The 19911-nt window shown below is 37.8% G+C and overlaps 1 protein-coding gene across 16 annotated transcripts in view; it reads left to right on the top strand.

Moving 5' to 3' along the window:
* The window catches only part of FOCAD (focadhesin), a 319540-nt gene that overhangs the window by 28705 nt on the left and 270924 nt on the right, over positions 1-19911 (top strand). For all 16 annotated transcript variants that reach the window (XM_009244392.4, XM_063714188.1, XM_063714187.1 and 13 more), the window contains 3 exons: positions 2252-2340; positions 5127-5201; positions 7721-7875. In XM_009244392.4, coding sequence (XP_009242667.3) covers positions 2284-2340; positions 5127-5201; positions 7721-7875 — 287 coding nt within the window. In that variant the 5' untranslated portion in view covers positions 2252-2283. The remainder of the gene's footprint in view (positions 1-2251; positions 2341-5126; positions 5202-7720; positions 7876-19911) is intronic.

Raw genomic sequence — 19911 nt, 5'->3', positions numbered from 1 at the left:
AATCCATTGGCAGCCACATTGACTTTCCCTTCAAATATATCCAGAATCTGACCACTTTGTACCCCAAGTGATTCTATTGAAATCCTACTGCCTCTTTGTGCAGTAGCTTTCCATTTCACTCAGGATAAGTGTGTCAGTCCCTGTAGTGGCCTACAAGGCCTTTTATGACCTGGCTTCTCGTTGATCCTTTGACCTGATTTACCATTCTTTTCCTCCTTCCCTCTGCTGCATGCACATCTCTTTATTCTTCCGAAGACAGGGCTTAAGCAATTTATTAGCTTAGGGCTTTTCCCTGTGCCTGTGACACTCTTCCCCCTAGATATCTGTTTGGCTAATCTAACTTCCTTTCGTCCTTTAAGTCTGTTCACATGCCACCCTCTCTAGAAGAGACTGACCCAGACTACCATATTTAAAATGGAAAGTGTGCACTTCTCCCATTTCTCATCCCCTTTATTCTGCTTCACTTTCTTTTTTTTAAAAAATTTATTAGCACTTACCATCTTCTAACATATTTTATGTATTATTTGTTTAAAAAATTATCTGCTGCTTTCTACTAAACTGTAAGCTCCATAAATGCAGAGATTTTTTGCCTATTTTGTTCACTGATATAACTCAAGCACCTAGAACTGTGCTGGACACACAATAGGCAACTATTAAGTATTTGTTAAATGAGTGAATGAATTTCAAGATAGGAATATATGTCCCCATAGAATCTTTCTTTCACCCATGGAGATATTTTTTTCCTGTGTTTTCCAGGGACACACTTTAGGAGATTCTGTTGTGAGTATTACGGAATTCAAAGGAGGAGAAAACTACAAGAAAGTTGTGATTGACACAATTGGGAAGTTAAAAATTTTTGACCTGCTTAAGCTAATAAGTAGATTTAGATAGGAAAATAGTTTGCAATCTTAGAACAAGTTGTTTTAGTGTTGTGAAATGTCAAATTCGGGGAGGAAAGTTGGACATAGATGTTGAAGAAAAATACCAGGATAAATTACCCATTCAGGCAGTTTAGCTTTGGATAAAAGGGTGGAAAGTACAGATTGAATATTCTTTATCTGAAATGCTCGGGACCAGAAGTGTTTTGGATTTGGATTTTTTAAAAAAAAATTTGGACTATTTGCATATATTTTAAACCGGTTGAAAATCCAATCTGAAAATCCAAAATGCTCCAATGAGCATTTCCTTTGAGTGTCACGTCAGTGCTCAAAACGTTTCAGATTTTGTAACATTTTGAATTTTGTATTTTCAGATTAGGGTTGCTCAACCTGTAGTTAGAAAAGGCTGCTGGTTCATTACAATATGCTTTGTTTTTTGAGATCAAGGGAACTTGGTTTTTCTGCTTGTTGTAAGTTAATCTAGGGTTGTTTATTGACAAAAATTTTAATTTTAATTATATTGTAATAAGTAGGTGGCCTAGAGGACCCTGTTTTTCAAAGTAATGTAATTTGGTAGGTTCAGTGCTTCATGGAAATGTGATAAATTGGGATCCTTAGGAAATCCTCTTATTAGTTCCATGCTCCTGCTTTACCACCTGCCTTCCCCATCATTTTGCATGCTTGCCTGCCTGCCTGCCTGCCTTCCTTCCTTCCTTCCTTCCTTCCTTCCTTCCTTCCTTCCTTCCTTCCTTCCTTCCTTCCTCTCTCTTTCACTTTTCTTTTCTTTTCTTGTGAGCCCAGTAGGAATGATAAGTGAGATATAAATATTGAAAGTTGGTGCTAATTGTTTGCTTGTTCCTCCTTTAGGAATCAAGCAGTCTGTTTTAACATGTGAATTTCTAGGTCTTTTCTATACTTCTTGAAAAAAGTTCACCTAGGCTTCACACTTGTCATAGCAGTTGGATTAGTGCTTAGATGAAAGCTTGTGCCAAAGTGAGGCATAGATGAAGTAATTTTTTAACTTTCTCCCTTATAAGTTTTGATCCACAAAAGAATTAATTTCTATTTCAAATGTGTGGTTGAACTTTAGGATTTTTTTTTCATTTCCGTAGTGCAAATTCATCTTTTTCAGGATTAGCTCTCATGGGAAAAACCAAGAGCTGTTGGGCATTTTTAGTTTATTTATCAATCATGACATTTGAGTGCTGGATGACAATGAAGTTATGCCAAGTATTACTCTGCAGAGCCCTGTGCTTTATTTCCATTGTTGTCTTTGGAATGGATTACATTCATGTTATTTGAGGAATAATTAATTGGGGCCCCAATTCAGACCAGTTGGAAGACTAACAAATATTCTTTTGTTTTGGTTACAGAAGCTGCACACATACATGTAAGAGAAGCAAAAATGTCAGATGATATCAGGAAAAGGTTTGAATTTCCAAATTCTCTTATCCAATCACAGGTAATTTTGTTTGTTTATTTTTGCTCATGGTAACAAATAAACCTGTTCTGTGGATTGTTAACTGAACTTTATATATTTAATATTAAATATTTTATTCTACGTGTAGAGATTTATATTATTTTATGAAACAACTTTTATGAGTTAATTTGAAAATATATATTTGACATAGGAAAGCAAATATTTGAAATTGATCAATCTCAGCTTCTGTTTATATATCATACTTTTCTTCCTAGAGATAATAAAACCTTGATTAACTAGTAGGCCCCTGAATTTTTTTTTTTGGCTTATAATTATTGGGAACAGAGGTAAACAATTATATGTCTGAAGAGTATGAGGGATTAATATTTAAGAAGACATATCCTACCCCTTATATAGATTTTTATGATAATGACATTTAATAAGTAAAGTATCCTGGATTAAAAAATTTGATATATCTACTAAGATAGAAGATTGTGATAACTTTAAAGAGCTTTTCAATAATTAAATAGTTAAAACAAAGATGGCTTTCTGGTTAGCCTTTAGCTAACTAGAAACATTCTGGTTAATCAAGGTATCATAATAGCTTATTGTCTTTTCTTGTGAGAGTAAAGCTAACAGACCAGCAGAAGCCATCTTGAAGACTTAACAACGTACAGCACCTTGGATACTTTCAACAATTAACTTCGGAGATGTCTGCTGTGGGAATTGACTTAGCTGGGTAGTGGGGAACCCTTCCATGAGGAGTAGAACACTCCTTATGCAAGATTCCCTTCTACCTGGCTGGGTTGGAGTCATATCCTACAGGTCCTTACCATGAAGAAGAAGATGAAGGCTTGGAGGATACTATTCACAGTTTTATTTTTCTGTGCCTGGAGTCTCTTTGTTGGCATAGATAATCAAGAAATGCCCATATGTGTTACTGTTAAATTAGGTGAAAAAAATATATATATTTATATTGTTTAGTGTAGGATGTCTATTTGAATTCTGTTATAGAACACTTAAGTAGCGATGTAGGCTGGTTTATCCTTGGGTTTTGTATTTTAAAAAATCAGTTTAGGCTAGTATCTCTGATTTGTTAGAAGATGAAGTGAAAAGTATATTAGATAAATTGAACCTGGTGGGGAATGGGGAATTAAGCTTCTCTTCTTTTAGTTCTTTTTCTGGATATGAACTATAGCTTTTTCTTTGTCCCTATTGTGTTTCATATTGGTTTTATTAGGTTCTTGTGATTGTGTCCTGTCCTTTGCAAATATTTCTTATTGTTCTTCTGTAACCACTGCTTGATGTTAGCACCATATTTCATTGATTCACACACGTTTTTTTCAGATTTTAACATTTTTGAAATTGGATTGCCTCTAGTAATTGATGGCAGCAGTTGAGATACAGTTGGTATTTCCTGCACATTTATGAACTTGGGCATGATTTTCTACACGAGTCTAAAAGAACTCTTGTGTGACTATAAAACCGAAATTCTAAGTTATAAGAAGCATTGTGTATCATAGACTAATTGGCAGCCTTTTTTCTTTCTTAGTGGTACACTGTATAATGGTGCAACTTGCAATTCCTGGTCAGTTCCATTCAATGAAATATGGTATATTTTGTAAAACAGGAGCTCAACCTATCCATGGGCGCTCAGTTCTTATTACTATTCCTTTTACTAGGAGATAAGCACCAGCATGGCACATGTATACATGTATAACTTACCTGCACATTGTGCACATGTACCATAAAACCTAAAGTATAATAATAATAATAATAATAATAAAAAAGAGACAGTAAGCCGGACTAAACTTAATATTCATGTAAATGAGTGACTTATATCGCAAAACTAGACCACAAGCACCACGGTCTTAAATCAGTTCCAATGTGTGAAATACAAAGAGAAAAATGAGGAAGGGGTGGGTGCTGTGTTTTTATTTGAGCTGTTCTGGAGACTTTGCAGGACTGACAGTTACTCACAGCTATACCGTAATTTGGTCCCAAGTGCAGGATGGACAGTTGTTGGAATAGTGAAGTTTTTTCCAACCCGTACACAGAATGGCAATGATTGTTGCTAGCCTGTTGGCTCTAAGACAGTAGTGCTGGGTAGTGCTGAAGAACTAGGGGGATAAAGTTGAGGTAGTAGGAGGTAATGCTATTTATGTCTTTATATAACCAGCACTCCTATAAGAGGCTTGAATTTAATGTTGGGTTTTTTGGCTAAAGCAGGATATGGGAAAACTTTAGAGATTTATTAGACTCAAAGCTTACATTTAAATTACATTTAAGGGCTGAAACCTATGAAAAAATGATAAAGAAATTAAAATTATATGGCCTAGAGGAGGGAGAAGGGTGGTGGTGGAGGGAAGCCCTATTGATTCATATCTGTGTGGGCTACAGTCATAAAGATGAGTTTTCTTCATATTCGTTAATGGTGTGATGAAGCATGATGGATTTCATTTCAGTGCAAAGATGATTTTAAAAACTATGGGCTTTCTCATTCATGTTTTAGTGGAGTAAGCGATCTCAAGTTATCTTCTGATACTGACAGCAATTTGAACCAAAAATCTGGCAGTTTTCTTAACCTCTATGCACTATAGTTGCTTATTGGTAAACTGGGATAGATATGCCTACCTTGAGGGCTATTCTGAAGATTAGAAATTGTGCATGTGGAGTGCCTAATTCAATGCCTTCTACATAGCACACACTTAGTTAATGGGAATTTTACTTAATCCTAATTGACTACCTGGCATACTCATATCAACTAGTATTGATATTTGGAAAGAACTTCTAAGGGACTGTGTTCATTAATTTTATTTCTTTTTAAGGCTGCGGGTCATCTTATTGCTGCAGTCCTAAAGGAGAATGGTTTTTCAGAAAAGATTTACCAATCTACAAATCAGGTCTGTGTTTAACTTTATGCTTTAATTCTCTTCAGATAAGATTGCTACTAGCTGGATCACATATGCACCTGTCTTGTTTCCTTGATAGTTCAGATCACAGTAGAAATGTTTTTGAACTGTGAGAACTTCATTGCCTTTTTTGTTTATTTGTTTGCCTTTTTAATATATAGCAATAAAAAAGTTTTAAATTTATTAAAACACTCTAGGAATGAGACATGGAGGGATGGGCTGGAGATGAGTATTCTTATGACTATTAATGAAAAATAATATGGGTGGAATGGGAGAAAGCATGCTTTAGAGAAAATTGATAGAGTTACCTCTGAGGGAATTATTTTGGTAATTAGGAGAATGAACAGAGTGGCTCTGTTTGGATGTAGGTTTCTCATGTTTCAGCTCAGCCCCAGCTGTGAGTTCTTATTTGAAAAGGTCATACATTGACAGTCAAAGCTGAAAAATTCCATCTTACACAAACAGCAGGTGAATGCTCAGAGTTGAAGCAATGTCAGCTTACTGAGATACACCACTTGGGGTTTGGTTGATCAGTGTTGTGTATTTTGTCCTGCTAGTTGGGAAACTCTTCTTAAGAGAGGTGTTCTCAGGTGTCCTCTGTAGGGAACATATGTGATGGAAATAAGATTTTTTTTTTCACAGAGAAATAAATTGATTTCCTTTGTTTCACATTCTTTTTGATTAGCTGCTCAAAGTTACATTTTTTTATTGCTTCTGCAGACATGTTGAAGTAAGTGTAGGACACACTTCACTAATTGGCATTTTTCTGGTGTTTGTATGCAGTCATATAAATTAGGTTTTCTGAGAACTCTGATCCTAACCTGCCTATAATCACATTGTGTACTTTGAGAAGATCTAGTGATTTTACTTAAACTGCCAGGATTTACTGAATGTCAAATCCCTGTAACTGTTTCCTCTTCTACTAAAAATGAATGCTTACACAGTCTTACCTGAGGCAGCAGTTTATTTATTCGTTTGTTTTGTTTTTCCGGTGTAATAATAGAGTGATGACATTTAGAACCCTTTGATATTGTCAGTACAGCTGAACACAACGTCCTTCTGAATAAAAGGAAAAGTGGAATATAAATATTTCCTTCCTGTAGTGATTGTTAACTGTATTGTTATTTTAATAGTGGGATGCTAAGATAGAAAAGATTCTTAGCCAGCTACAGAGGGAAAGTGGGTACAAAATGATGTTGATTTTCTTTTCTTTTTTTTTTTGAGACAGAGTCTGGCTCTGTTGCCCAGCCTGGAGTGCAGTGGCGCGATCTCAGCTCACTGCAACCTCCGCCTCTTGGGTTCAAGCAGTTCTCATATCTCAGCCTACCGAGTAGCTGGGACTACAGGTGTGTGCCACCACGCCCAGCCAGTTTTTTGTATTTTTGGTAGAGACAGGGTTTCACCATGTTGGCCAGGCTGGTCTCAAACTTCTGACCTCAGTTGATCCACCCGTCTTGGCCTCCCAAAATGTTGGGATTACAGGCATGAGCCACAGTGCCTGGCCTTGATTTTCATTCTTTTATTAACAGTTATTCTTTGAGAGCCGGGATATTAATTTTTCCCAAATTATATATTTCCCTAATAAGTTGCATCAGGAAAAAGGAAAAATTGCTCATTATTTGTTCTTTTTTTTTTTTAATACAACTGTGTGTAAGTCTAAATGGACTTTATCCACAATACAGTCATATAGGTTTATTGTTAGCAGTGAACCATTTTGGTGGTCCTGGATTCCTGAGAAAGTTATAAAAGCTAGAACCCCTGCTTTGATAGGGTATTCTAAAATGAAAACTTGTATTTACTTATATGTCCTTCTCTTGCTCTTCTATCAATGAAGACAGAGTCACAGTGTGAGCGGGGAAAGTCAGTTTCTTTCTTGGGCAAACAGTTTTCCTAGGCTTTTTTTTTTTTTTTTTTTTTTTTTTTTGGTTGCCATGGAATGAGCAGCTTGCTGGTGGCCTGTCCTATCTGGACAGGCCTTTATATCTGGGCCCACGTTAGACTTCAAGAAATTGTGGCAGGGGCATTGTGGGTGGTGGTGAGGTGCATGTAGGTGATAGAGGTTGGTAGTAGGAGAGGAGGAATATCTTCTGAAAATAACTGTTATTGTCATTGAAGGCTTATGGCATAAATAGTATTTGGAGTTCAACTTAGACTAACTGATATACTGATACTATTAGTGTCTGGTTAAATTGTTGGTTAGAGCAATATGCTAGAGCCAAGTCTTAGCTTTATTGTGTTGCTTGAACTCGGGTTATACCTCTGCCTGCAGCCAGCCTTGTTTTATAGCCATGATACCAGTTGAGAGAGAGAGTTGCTGTATCAAAACACATCCATTACCTCTCTTGGGAAATTGACTTCATTTTATTCTAGGAACAGAGTGACAACAGCATCATCTTAATAAAGGAAAGCTAGCCTACTGTGAACAAATTACTCATTGATGAATGACCGAAGGTGTGTGTGTGTGTTTGCTGCTCATCAGAATTGTCTTCTAATCACTGGTTTGGTTTCAGACTCCTGCTTTGAACTTGCTGTGGGAGAAGTGTTGCAGTGACAATGTAGTGGTTCGAACAGCCTGCTGTGAAGGTCTGGTGGCACTCGTTGCTCAGGATCATGCAGAGTTCAGCTATGTTCTCAATGGGATACTCAACTTGATTCCATCAACCAGGTGCTTTTTCCTCAGTGTTTGGTCAGTTAATGATTTAAGTTTTTAGGAAAAAAAATTCACTAAATCCCTATTAAGAGTCAGCATTCATCCTACTTGCCAGTTGTTTTTCTTGCTCTTAAAATGTCATGAGTTGCTGTTTCATATATGAAAAGATCATGCTAATTTAAACCCTATAGTTTCAGAATTTGTGGTCATTTGCGGTACTTAAGTTTTGGGGCTCTACTTAAATTTGTCATTGCCCTTTTTAAGAAGAAAATAGCTAAATAGTTTATAATTCAAAAATGTAATTCCTGACTGCATTACAGTCAGGAATTACATTACAGTCAGGAGTTACATTGCAAAAATGTAATGCAGAAAGAAGGTTGTCCATAAGCAATGCTTCTTCCACAGTGGTATAGTTTATACATTGTAGTGGCATTACTTGGCCAGGCCTTGGCATTAGTGTATTAGAAAATAATGGCATTTATTTCTCAAATATTTTGTGATTTAGGGATGTCTTCCCCCTGATTTTTCAAAGTTAGTAATGTTTTGTTCTTTGAATTTGTTTGGTATGACCGTATTTAGTCCATTTACAGACTGAGGTAATGGGATAATAAGGAATAAGAGGGTTCCATTCAGAGATGGTCAAACAGGACCATGTTTGAACCAGTGAGCCTCTGTTATAAAATACTCCCTGAAAAAGAGTTGTTACTCTTTGCTTCAAGAAATTGTCTTGATCTATATGTCCTAATTTTTGACTACTTCAAATCATTTGGGCTTTTGCCCCCTTCCCTCACCTCTCACCAAGCCTCCCTCCTCCTCTGTGGAGCTATTTGTTTTTCCAGTGTTTTTCACTCACCTTTATTATAGTGTCATTGGGCTGAGTACTTAATTTTTTTCCCTGCCTTCAGTGGAGATGGAGTACAGCTGTAATTATCAATTTGTGGAAAGATGCTGGATGCAGTGGGTCACGCCTGTAATCCTAGCACTTCAGGAGGCTGAGGCGGGCGGATCACCTGAGGTCAGGAGTTCGAGACCAGCCTGTCCAACATGATGAAACTGCATCTCTACTAAAAATACAAAAATTAGCTGGGTGTGGTGACGCGTGCCTGTAATCCCAGCTACTCAGGAGACTAAGGCATGAGAATCGCTTGAACCCAGGAGGTGGAGGTTGCAGTGAGTCGAGATTATACCACTGCACTCCAGCCTGGGTGACAGAGCAAAATTCCATCTTAACAACAACAACAAAAATTTGTGGAAAGATTCCTGGGCTTGAAGTTGATTAGGTTAAAAACACCCCAAGGTGTCTTCTTGGCACCTTGGTCTTAATTTTGCCCTGCCCTGCCCTGCCCTCCCCTCCCCTCCCCTCCCTCCCCCCTCCCCTCCCCTCCCTCCCCCCTCCCCTCCCCTCCCCTGCCCTTCTTCTGCCTTCCCCTCCCTCTCCCTTCCCCTCCCCTCCCCTCTTTTCCCTCCCCTCCCTCCCTCCCTCCCTCCCTCCCTCCCTTCCTTCCTTCCTTCCTTCTTTCCTTCCTTCTTCTCCCTCTCTCTCTCTCTTTCTTTCTCTGTTTCCTTTCTGACTGGGTCTTGCTATACTGCCCAGGCATTATTATAGCTCACTGAAGCCTCAAACTCCTGGGCTCAAGTAGTCCTCCCGCCTCAGCCTCCTAAGTAGCTGGGACTACAGATGTGTGCCAGCATGCCTGGCTTGGTTTTTCTTTTCCTTTTGCAGTCTGTGATTGCAAAAGGAAAAGCCCTTCCCAAACTAGATCCAGCCTTCTGTTCAAGTTGTGTTTCCCCCCATGAACCCTCTTCTCTAGACATCCACAACTCTTCAGTCTTTCTGAGCCCTTGTGTGTGTTCCACACCAGCATGGCATGCTCCTTCCCCTTCTCTGTCTGACATCATCTTTGTTATCCTTTCAGGCTGTGCTCAGATGTCCTCTTTCCTGTCCAGACACTTCCCACTTTTCTGCTGCGCTACTTGTTGTTTCACAATATGTGCCTATGTGTATTATTTTTAAAACTGTATTTTGGTATCTGGCACTCTCTTTGACACTTAGTAGATGCCCAGATATTTCTGAATAAGTGAAGGTTTGATCATGACTGAAAACTTACTACTTTCTCTCTTTCTGTTTCTACACACATTCACATACACACTTATAAACACAAAAATTTTAGAATAGTTCTATTGTATACCAATTAAAAAAGTAGTTTTGAGGAGAATTTTGAAAAGTTAAGATTTTTATGTGTCTCTTTTTTTCTCATTTATTGGTTAATCTTATGCAAGCCACCTAGATTTTACCTTACCTTTTTTATTTGTGAAATGCAGGTATGGTATTTTTTGCCCCCCGCCTCACATGTATTCAAATGCCTTAAAAATCTGCAAATGTTAAATGTAATTGCATTGTGTAGTTGTACTATTTATATTCAAAAGTGAAAGTATCAGCAGCTCATGGGGCCAATGTAGTATCTTCTGTGTATTTAAGGTGTAATTAGAGCAGGTTAGATTATACCTTTAATTCTAGAAGATAATCTTAGAAAATTATGCTGGTGTGAGGTATCATTCACACATCAGTATTAATTCTTCATCTCTATTGTAAATTGTAAAGTATAAGCTTTGCGGATAGTGAATTATCCTGTCATCTCTGCATATTATAATTTGTGGGTAACCTTAGTTATTTTTAAATTTAAAAATGTGTTTTTTGGGTGAGGTGCGGCGACTCGTGCCTGAATCCCAACACTTTGGGAGGCCGAGGCAGGCGGATCACTTGAGGTCAGGAGTTCGAGACCAGCCTGGCCAACATGGTGAAACCCTATCTCTACTAAAAATACGAAAATTAGCCGGGCATGGTGACATATGCCTGTAATCCCAGCTACTCGGGAGGCTGAGGCAGGAGAATCACTCGAACCTGGGAGGTGGAGCTTGCAGTGAGCTGAAGCTGAAATTGCGCCACCGCACTCCAGCCTGGGTGACAGAGCGAGACTCGGTCTCAAAAGAGAAAAAAAATGTGTTTTTTTGAATAGATAATATATTCACATTGGATATTTTAGGCCAAGCCTCTGTCCTATCCCAGTATCTGTGTTTTTTTTTCCCCCCCTGTGGAAGACAAACTGTTAGTAGGTCTTATTATATTCTATGTAATATATAATAAAAAATTTGTATGTATGTGTATTTACATGTATATTTTCCTTCCTTAACAAACAGAAATAGTAGCCTATTACATAGTATTCTTTAGCTTGCATTTTCAGTGAAAAAATATATCCTGGAGCTTGTATTAGGCTGTTCTTGCATTGCTATAAAGAAATACCTAAGGCTGGGTAATTTATAAAGAAAAGTGGTTTATTTTGGCTTACGGTTCTACAGACTGTACAGGAAGCATGGTGCCAGTATCTGCTTCTGGCAAGGGCTTCAGGAAGCTTACAGTCATGGTGGAAGGCAAAGAGGAAGCAGGCATGTCAGATGGCAAGAGCCAGGAGCAGGAGAGAGAGGGGGAGGTCCAAGATTCTTTTAAATAACCAGATCTCATGTGAACTAACTGAGCAAGAACTCACTTGTCACCAAGGGGATGGTAGTAAATCATTCATAAGGGATCTGCCCCCGTGATTCAGTCACCCCCTACCAGGCCTCATCTCCAACATTTAGAATCATATGTCAACATAAGATTTGGAGGGGACAAACATCCAAACCATTTCAGAGCTCATTCTATAAAATACATAAACAGCTTTCTATTTTTTTCTAGCCGCATAATATTCCATTGTGTGGATGAGCCATAATTTATCAATTTCCTATTATTTCTAGTCTTTTACAATAGATAGTGTTTCAGTTATTAATCTTATACATATAGGTGGCCATAAATTTTTAAGGTTCTTTGGCTATTTGGCCAACATGTGGAAGAAAGCCTTGAATTTTATAATAAGCAAATATAGGAGTTTTAACAGTGGAAGGATGCTGGACATTTTAAACAAAATTTCTTATCTGAGAATGTTCATGTTGTCTAAATTGTCATCCACAGGGAGATATAGACAGAATAGATGCAGAAGCTAACCAATTTAATTTTTGAATCAATTTGATCATAAAATATGTAAGTGCTAAGTTTTCCTTATTGTTGCCAGTGGGTATAATAATTATTTTTATGTCAGAAAACATAATTTTCTTCATTTGCTTTATTTCAAGTAGCAGAACTTTGTGGTGTGTAGTGATTACGAAGACTATAGTTTGTACCATTTATGTTTACAAAAAAAAAAACCCAACAAAATGAGAATCCATTTTAAGAAACAAGCTAATTAAAAACATGAGACTCAAATAGCCTCCTCCTTCTCCAAAATGAACCTCAGGGAATCTTCTGAGACAGAAAACCATCTGTGTCTTTGGGACTTACAGGCAAGAATGGGCCAGGCGTGGTGGCTCATGCCCGTAATCCCAGCACTTTGGGAGGCTGAGGCGGCGCATCGCTTGAGAGTCAGGAGTTGGAGACCAGCTTGGCCAGCAAAGTGTAACCCCGTCTCTATTAAAAATACAAAAAAATTTAGCTGGGCTTGGTGACACATGCCTATAGTCCCAGCTACTCAGGAGTCTGAGGCAGGAGAATTGCTTGAACCTGGAAGCAGAGGTAGCACTGAGCCAAGATTGCATTACTGCACTCCAGCCTGGATAACAGAGTGAGACTCCATCTCAATCAATCAGTCACTCAATCAATCAATAAAATGCAGGGAATGACTTTGGGTGAGACAGTTTGGGTCTTCAGTTTCCATTATTTAAATTTCTACTTGTCTCTGACTTCTCTTTAATTAGAGGTTTATTGGAATCTAAAGGCACTTTGGGAACTGAGACACACCATGATTGCTTATCTTTGCTTTAGAAAAATAATTCTAAAACTTTATCTTTCCATCTTGCCTATTTATCTTCTAGCCTACTATCCTTCAGGAACTGAGAAAGAGAGAGGGGGGTGGATAGAAAAAGCCAACAGTGAGAAACAGCCTTCTATAGAATAGATGTTTAGAGAATGTAGCTTATTGAGTTTTTTCAGCATTTAGAGCAGATTTTGAAAGCGTGAAAGAAAGATGGAAGGAAAAGTAGATGTACCCATCTCTTCCAGCCTTATAACTTGCTCCTTCGTCCTTTGTAAGTCTAGTCTATAAAATTGTATGGAAGCCCCCCTCCCACCTGAATCCAAGCCTACAATTTGAGAAACAGTGGCTTAGAGCGGGTTACATTGTATAGTCTAACTTTGAAAAAGACTTGACATTTGCAGTGATCTGGTTGTCTAAACTTCAGGGAGTGGCTGGGAAAGGGTCTGGCTGTGCTTGAGAGACTGTTCTCTTCAAAGGAATAGTTTCATGTCCTAGAGTGTTCTCTGTTCAAAGCTGAGGCAACATGAAACAATTGTAAACTAGTTTTTATAGCTTCTGTAAACAAAGAAATGGATTTAAGAGCTCTAAAATGTTCTTTTCATCAGTAAGGAAATTTGAAAAAAAATTATTCCCTAGGGAGGGTGAAGGAAAGAAGGGGACCACAGAAGAAACACAGTAAGGAAATCGTTATCACCAGTCGAATGTGAATTTTGAAATGAAATGAAACTGAAAATAAAGTGAAAGATATATAGTAGCATATAGTTTTGTAGACCTTTCAGGAATTGTTTTGAGTTTAGATTTTTTTTGGCTTTGTTTGTTTTTGTCCTTACATTGACTGTATCCTGGAATAAAGAGTCCCAAACCATTTTTCTTTCCTTAGAATTTTTTTCCCCTTAACTGTGCTGGCTTCTAGAAGGCTCATGCAACCATTGTTACAGTTGCTTAGTAACAGGATTGTGAATAAAAAATCTTGCTCTCCTGCAGAACCAGGTATTCAGTTTTGATATTGAGGTGTCATGACAGCCTGTAATTTCAGCTCAACTGCTTCCCCCATTTCTTGTCTTAATGTGCTTGGTAAGAAGGTTATACTCTGGATAAACTAGGCTAGCACTTGATTTGTATGCCTTTTGTGCTTTCAGACAGGGAAGGGACCTGCATTCGAGGTATTTGGGAATATAAAGTGTATTAAAGTGTATTTTCTGAGACTTCTAAAGTCTACCTTTTAATGAAATTTAGCATAGGATGTTAAAAATTCTTGTAGTGGGTCCTAAGTAAAGCTGTTGGATTCAGTGAGTCTTTGATCATGGGTTGATGAAGGTTCAGTGGTTAAAAATGATTCTGAGAATCATTTGGAGTTAAGATTTAGGATGATTTATGGAGAAAATTCTTGTCTCTCAGGGTCTTCTCTTTTATTGATGACCCTGTTCCTTGGGAAACTTAATTGCTTTGTTATGTAGGAAATGGCTAGCAACTGTATTCATATCTTGTTACATTATTGAACCTTTTCTGTATTATTTAGCTTCTTTCTCTTTATTTTATTTGGCAGGAGAAGAAGAACCAAAGAAGGATAGCTTTATGAGGTTTCCCCAAGGTTTAGGGAAGACAGCACATTTTAATCTGCAGCTGGGGTGTCAGAGCATTACTACCTGAATTTGATGTGGTTTCAAGGTTTATATTTATATTGATATTATGGTTTATTTAACTCTTATTAGAGAGTGACAGAGTTGGTAATCCATGTCTGTTTCCCATCTTGTCTTTTAAATATTCCTTTTAAGCTTATTAGCTTGTTTGTAGATGTTCTCCTTCCTTTTGTTCCCCAATCCTTTTTTTTTCTCCCTTGAAAATCCCAGAATTTCTCTCAACTTTCAGTTCCTAATCAGAAAAGTGGTTCCAGCCACTTTTCTGATCTAGCACATTCTGCCCTATTTCTTTTTAAGTTAGTTGATCTGGTTGAAGGCTTTGTCACAAAGTCTTCCATTGTAGAGTCATGTATTTATGCTAAGATGTTTCTAGGTGATTTAAGAACAGTGGCTACTGAACACATGTTACTTTTATAATGGAAAAATGCTTCAGAAGAAATCAGGCTGTTTTTGGTACATGGAAGACAAATGAGCGCACAGAACTTTGTTAAGCAAAAGCTCAGTAACATTACATCTCTTAGATTTTATTTTAAAGAAGCATTTTTTTTTTGTCATTCATTTAAGCATGGATTTCTCAGAACTGTTTATTTTGTCCTTGTCTCTGTTTATCTTTTTCATATAGTTTTATAGTTTTCTCATATAGTTTTATAATGAATTTAGACAATGATTTGATTATTTTTCTAGTGTTTATCATTCTCTTATTTGCTCATGACTTACTATGCTTAAGACTGATGAATTATCTTGTTCAGGGATCTGAAATCCTTTCCAGCTAAAAAGGGACTTGGCCACATTTGTTCCCATGACACCTAGGGATGCATCCCTCTTGGGATGTTATGTCATTCCCTTCAACCCAAACCCTTTTAATTCTACCCCTGGTCAAATATGGGTACATTCTTGTACCTCATGTTTGGTATATTTTGAAAGCAAAGAATCAAGCATTATTTGTAGTCTTTGAAAAAGAGACCCAGCATACATGAGCAGTGTTTAGTGTTGTAATGAAATAATTCCCAAACAAAAGGAATCTGATACATGTTATTCATATACACAGTAGTAATCATGCCATATTAACCTAGCAAAAAGCAATCTGCCTGAGTGTTTTCTAGTTAGTGTAGTTGGTAGAGCTTGACTAAAAATTAAAAAAAATTTTTTTTTGAATCTTCAATGTCATAATTGACCCATAATCCCTCTCATTATAGGCTAACTATCCCCTGTCTGAAATGCTTGGGACCAGAAGTGTTTCAGATTTTATATTTTTTGGATTTTGGGATATTTGCATATATATAAAAAGATGTCTTGGATAGACCCAAGTCTAAACGCAAAATTCATTTATATTTCTTGTACACCTTATACAGATAGCCTGAAGGTAATTTTGTACAATATTTTAAATAACTTTGTGCATGAAACAAAGTTTTAACTGTATTTTGTCTGTAGCCTGTCACATGGCTTCAGGTGTGGAATTTTCAACTTGTGGTGTCACATCAATGCTTACAAAATTTAGGATTTTGGAGCATTTAGGATTTTGGATTTTTTGATTAGGGATACTCAATCTGTATGAGGTGTGGGTCTTGGCTCTTATGCCTAGTGAAAATTGTGGCACCTTTTTGCATTGTTTCTTGCTACTGTGCTTGTGGCTTAGTTTTGAAGTTTCCTTTCCTCTCTTTAAGGGTTCTTGAGTAAATTCATCTTTTCCTGGCACCTGCCCAAGAAGGGACTTATTCCAGCTGATCTTTATTGTAGACTTTTGGCAGCAGTTTCCTCTGTGGATTAGGTCTCTTTGGGCTACCAGTTACAGAAATCCACTTGAACTAGTGTGAGCAAAAATGGATTAATTTTTTTGATAAAGGAGTATGTATCTCATAGGACCCAAGAATAAATATGCACCTAGGCCTCAGAAACAAATGGGATATAAACTGTGTTTTGTTCTTCTTTCTTCCTGCAGACTTTCTCTGCCTCCTAGATCACAGGGCACCACCTGCCCCTGGCTTAACATCTCTTATATATGAGGCAGCCAGACTGAGATTGGAATTTCCTGGCCACAATTACAGATTTCTAGTGGTAGTACCTGGAGCTGGATCAGTCAGCTCTGCCAAGTGTTAGTTTTCTAGGGCTACTCTAACACAAGATGATAAACTTGATGGCTTAAGACAACAGAAATTTATTATTTAATGATTTCATGATGCCTTGCAGCCAAAAACCAAGGTGTCAGCAGGATTGATTCCTTCTGGAGGCTCTGTGGGGGAATCTGTTCTATGCCTCTCTACTAGCTTCTGGTGGTTGATGGAAACCTTTGACATTCTTTGCCTTGTGGCCTTGTAACTTCAGTCTCTGCCTCTGTATGCTCATGGCTGACTTATCTGTATATCTCTTTGTCTCCAATACAGTATCCCTGTACTTTCTCTATAAGGATACCGGTTATTGGATTTACAACCCACCTAGGATGATCTCATCCCAACATACTTAATTTAATTATATCTACAAAGACCCTATTTCCATATAAGGTCACATTCATAGGTACTGGGGGTTGGGATTTAGATGTATCTTTTGGGGGGACACAATTTAACTTTCTACTCGCTGTGACTTCATTGTGTGAGCATATGTGTACTAGGATCACTTATACAGTAACCATATGAATGCAGAGGGTGTGGTAATTTCCAAAACAGAGAGGAGACTGGAATGCTATTCCTGAGGAGTCCTCTGCACTGGAACTGAATTTGGAGGAGAGCCACATGGAAATAGGTATTTCTCAGCCGTTCAGCTCTAGCTTTGAAACATAATTGTGCTTAAATACAAGTGACTAGTACTAGATCTATGTTGCTCGGACAGGGATAGAAGGAGGAGAGATTGAGTGAATGGAGAATCAGTGTCAAATATAATTGTTTAATTGTGATGGTGGGATACTGCGTTGACTTCCCCCACCCCCCAGAATATTTTCTTTAAATTATAAATTATCTTTCTAAACAGCAATAATAATAGAAACAACCACTGCTTTGTTTTCTAGGGGAAGAGGGTTAAGGAAGAAAACTAGCCTTTCTTGAATATAAACTGTGTGCCCTGCCTTGTGCTTTAGAGCTTTACCTAAAATTCCCCACTTAATTCTCAAAACAACCCTTGGAATGTGGGGGAAACTTTTTCTTAGGTGGGATTGTGTTCTTTTCTCAGGAGGACATAGTATCTGATTGTTTTCATTTTTGATGATGTTAGCAGCTGTTGATACTCAGTGACTAGATCCATTAATTCATTAGGGATTTCCAATGGTGACATTCTAATTCTATGATTTTTTTTCTTCACTTATTACCTGAAATACTTCTATAAAGAGAATCTTCCCTGTATCTACACCCAGAGGTATAATTTATATAGGAAAGGCAGGATATATATGTAATTCTTTTATTTACTAAATTCCAAAATAATGATTTTTTTAAGCATCCTTTCAGTGGTGACCAGTTACATTTTCTTATAAAATAATTATAATGAGCTTATGGATTTAAACATACTTGATGTATTTGAGTCCTCTTCTCCTCTATTTTTAAGGCTGCTTTTGGATCCACTCTTTAGAAGCAGCTTGAGAGAGGAGGGCGGAATTTACAAAGTTTCAAAAATCTTATTGCTATTCAGTGATTTTCATATATAACAAGTGAGTGAAGATGGAGGGGAGTGAAAGAAACAGCATCTTCCAAATAGGACTTCTTGCCCCGGTCTTATATTAAGTCATAGGAACCATCTAATATTCCTAAGAATCTCTTAGGAATTAATTTACAGGGTGATAGATTTAGCTATGTCATGGGCAATCTTCATAGCAGTTAAATCTCTGCATACATCTGAATATTTCTCTCTTACTTTTGTTATTCCATCAGGAATCTTAAGTTGGTTTTAATGTTGTAGGAATGTAGATTAAGATAAGTTAAATGAAAAAAAAAACCATAACAACAAAAAAACTACTTTCATTTCTGGCTGAGCGCAGTGGCTCATGCCTGTAATCCCAGCACTTCGGCAGGCTGAGGCCAGGAGTTTAAGACCAGCCTGGCCAACATGGCAAAACCCCATCTCTACTAAAAATACAAAAAAAAATTAGCTGGGCATGGTGGTGCGTGCCTGTAATCCCTCCTACTCGGAAGGCTGAGTCAGGAGAATCTCTTGAACACAGGAGGTGGAGGTTGCAGTGAACCAAGATCGTGCCACTGCACTCCAGCCTGGGTGACACAGCGAGACTTCATCTCCAAAACAACAACAACAACAACAACAAAGTACTTCATTTCCTAATAGAATTCATTGCTTGATAATATAAGGATATTACATGAATTTCATCTTCCCAGTATTTACAGTTATCCTATTTGCTAAATGTGTGATCCCTTAAATGAAAGGCCTTTTAGAAACACAACCAGTAATAGCATTCATATTATTTTGTAAAAAACTAAATAATGAATTTTGATATTAGAGATCAGATACATGAATTTCAGTGTGCATCTATAAAGTCGTGTAAATATAGAACTAGAAATACCTTCAGAGGTTACCTTTGGAGCCAAGCAAGGTAGTACCTGAGCTGTATCCATCCATCCATCTATTAATTAAACATATATATATATGTATTTTTTTGAGACGGAGTTTCGTTCTTGTTGCCCAGGCTGGAGTGCATTGGTGTGATCTTGGCTCACCACCTCTGCCTCCTGGATTCAAGCGATTCTCCTGCCTCAGCCTCCCAGGTTGCTGGGACTACAGGCATGTGCCACCACCCCTGGCTAATTTTGTATTTTTAGTAGAGACGGGGTTTCTCCATGTTGGTCAGGCTAGTCTCGAACTCCCAACCTCAGGTGATCTGCCCGCCTCAGCCTCCCAAAGTGCTGGGATTACAGGTGTGAGCCAGTACACCTAGCCAATTAAACATATTTATTGAGTATATTTATTTATTATTTTATTTTTTTAAAGTTCTGGGATACATGTGCAGGATGTGCAGGTGTGTTACATAGGTAAACATGTGCCATGGTGGTTTGCTGCACCTATCAACCCATCACCTAGGTATTAAGCCCAGCATGCATTAACTCTTCCCTAGTGCTCTCCTGAGTATATTTATTGTCTCTTGTATTTCTGTGCTAGGTGCTGTGATACCATGGTGAGGAATGCAGGCGTAGTTATTGCACTCATGATGCTTTTGGTTTCAATGGAGAGATTGCCATAATTGCCTAGTTATAGAAACTACATTCAAAGTATACTGTGTTGGGAATGCCTTTAATATGAAGATTTGACTTAGTCATGGTGGTAGAAGAAGGCTTTCCTGAGGAAGTGACACCTAAGATGAGACTAAGGAGTGAATAAAAGTTGTCTAGGCAAACAGGAGTTGGTAAAACTTTCCAGTTACAGGAAATAGTATGTGCCAAGTTCCTGCTGTGGGAAGGAGATTGGCTGTTAAGATGGCCTGAAAGAATGCTAAGAGTGAGGGGAGAGTGGTATGAAATGAAGCTGGGAAGGTAGGTGGGAGTCAGACAGTGCAGGGCATGATTGACAATCTTGATGATTTGGGTCTTTATCCTGGGTGGAGAAGGAATGTACTGAAGTGTTTTATCTAGTGGGTGTTA

Source organism: Pongo abelii, chromosome 13 (assembly GCF_028885655.2).
Source record: "Pongo abelii isolate AG06213 chromosome 13, NHGRI_mPonAbe1-v2.0_pri, whole genome shotgun sequence".
Taxonomy (NCBI): domain Eukaryota; kingdom Metazoa; phylum Chordata; class Mammalia; order Primates; family Hominidae; genus Pongo; species Pongo abelii.
Note: the sequence above shows the minus strand (reverse complement) of the source record. Positions and strands in the feature narration are given on the sequence as shown.